The following is a 2,036-nucleotide window of genomic DNA, read 5'->3' on the forward strand; positions in this document are numbered from 1 at the left end:
CCGCGCCCGCGCCCCGCGCCCGCCCGCCCGCACCCCGGTCCTCAGGAAGCTCTCGTACTCCGCCACGTTGTTGAAGCAGGGCGCGTTGGGGTAGGGGATGGGCGGCAGGGAGGGCGCGTAGAGGGCCAGCAGCGGGTCGAAGCTGTCCGAGCTGACATCCAGCCGCGGGCTCGGCGGGTTCGCGGGGCTCCCCGCCAGCGCCGACCTCGCCCCCCACTCGCGCTCCTCCATGTTTGAAAGGCCCGCAAGCCGAGGCCGATGGGAGGAAGGCGCGGGGCCGCCAGAGGGCGGCACTGCGCAGACGCGGCATCGGGCCGCACTGCGCAGGCGCGGCCGCCAGAGGGCAGCAGGGGTCCGCGCGGGGACCCGGACGGTGTGGGCGTGGCCACGATTTGCGCGGGGGCGTGGCCTGAGACTGCTACCTGCCCCTCTGGCTCCGCCCCCAACCGCACTGGCAGGTGCGCGCCGCTGATGCTTAGACTCTAACACTGATGACGAGGCTGGCCTTTAACATCCTCTACTCCCTAAAACTGCAACCGATGCCTAAGCTTGAGGGTAGGGGCCGGAAGAGGACGACGGTTTGGTCGGGGAGGGCAAACCTACCTAGGCCCAAGTTATTTGGCCTCTCTGGGCTGCCCGTCTGAAGTACGATCCACTTCGTGGAGCTGTACAGAGCTACCGCACGCAGACCATTCGATAACCTTCTGTTTGCCAGTACTGTCTAAGTGTGCAGTGGAACCATTCAAGGCTGGGAGATCCAAGCCCCCATTTCCTTTATGTGTGCGTGGAAGAAACCTGTACTAAGACCCGACGATTTTCAGTAGCAAAGGAAATTCATTTTATCACTACTTCCTGAACATTGCTGAACATCTAGAAGAAACCAGGACTCCCAAGAGCGAACCCATACCGCTTCTACCTAATAGCCTCCTCGATGCAGTGAAACTGTTCTTCTACGAAAGCGAGTCTCCTCTAGACATTACCACCTCCTCTGGAGCTGCTTCCAGTCCCCTGCAGGCTCACTGCTCCGACTCTGACTCTCAGTGGTTGCTGGTGTGTAGATTCTAGTTCCTCTCTAGAGTGTCTTCCAAAGCAAGATGAAGATCGATACACATCTGTGAAATGCATATCGGAAAAGATGCAAACCACCACAGATTAAAAACTATCTCACTCCCCCCACACACACACTGGCATCCTGATGCTTCTGGTGTTAAACCAGCGTATTGTTGCTTTAAACCACCTTAACAAAAACTCCAAGCTGTAAAAAAAAAAAAAAATTACTGGCAATCTGAGCAAACAGACAAAAGAGTGCTCAGTCCAGAATTTTAGGACAAAAATCCATCGATATGCTTTATAGTGTTTCATGACCCCCAAAGGAGAAAAAGCCCGAAGGTGGTTTTATCTAGAAAGCTGCTACCTTAATGCCTTGTTTTTTTGGTGCATAAAATACTGTCAATTTACCATTAAGTTAAATTTGCCTGCCAAGAGCCACACTAGTTTATTTTGCCAGGTACTCTATCAGGAGACTTTTTGGCTCAAGAGTGGCATTGGCTTTCAAACATATTTCAGAAGCCAGAATCAGATTGCTGAGCCCCAAGTTTTCGTGAGCCTGAACTTAGTATTTTAAAAATGAGCAGTTCAGGGTTTATTTGTTGTTGTTTTTTACTTTTACAGTACTGGGGATTGAGCCTAGAGCCTGGTACATGCTAGGAAGCACTCTCTCATGCCCTTACTTCACACACACACGCACACACACACACACGCACACGCACACACACGCACACGCACGCACGCACACACACACACACACACACTGCTTTTGTTACATGTTGTTTTTGAGGCAAAGCCTTGCTACCTTTGCTGGCCTAGAACCCATGATCCTTCTGGCCTACCAGAGTTGCTGTGATTATAGGTATGTACCTCTCTGAGTAATTTTTGTTCATACTGAAGTCTATAAAACCCTGGTTTTCTCAGAGACTTACACAAAAGTTAGACTCACCTACTGTAAGAAATCAATAAGTAGGCCAAGAGAGTTGAAA

General features: G+C 52.0%; 1 protein-coding gene across 1 annotated transcript in view; it reads right to left on the reverse strand.

Annotated features, from left to right (window-relative positions):
• The window catches only part of Lsm11 (LSM11, U7 small nuclear RNA associated), an 8,955-nt gene extending 8,724 nt beyond the window's left edge, over positions 1 to 231 (reverse strand). The window contains exon 1 of the mRNA XM_013030871.1: positions 7 to 231. Coding sequence (XP_012886325.1) covers positions 7 to 231 — 225 coding nt within the window. The remainder of the gene's footprint in view (positions 1 to 6) is intronic.
• Between the last annotated feature and the right edge of the window lie 1,805 nt (positions 232 to 2,036).

This window comes from Dipodomys ordii, unplaced genomic scaffold (genome assembly GCF_000151885.1).
Source record: "Dipodomys ordii isolate 6190 unplaced genomic scaffold, Dord_2.0 Scaffold135, whole genome shotgun sequence".
Lineage (NCBI taxonomy): Eukaryota > Metazoa > Chordata > Mammalia > Rodentia > Heteromyidae > Dipodomys > Dipodomys ordii.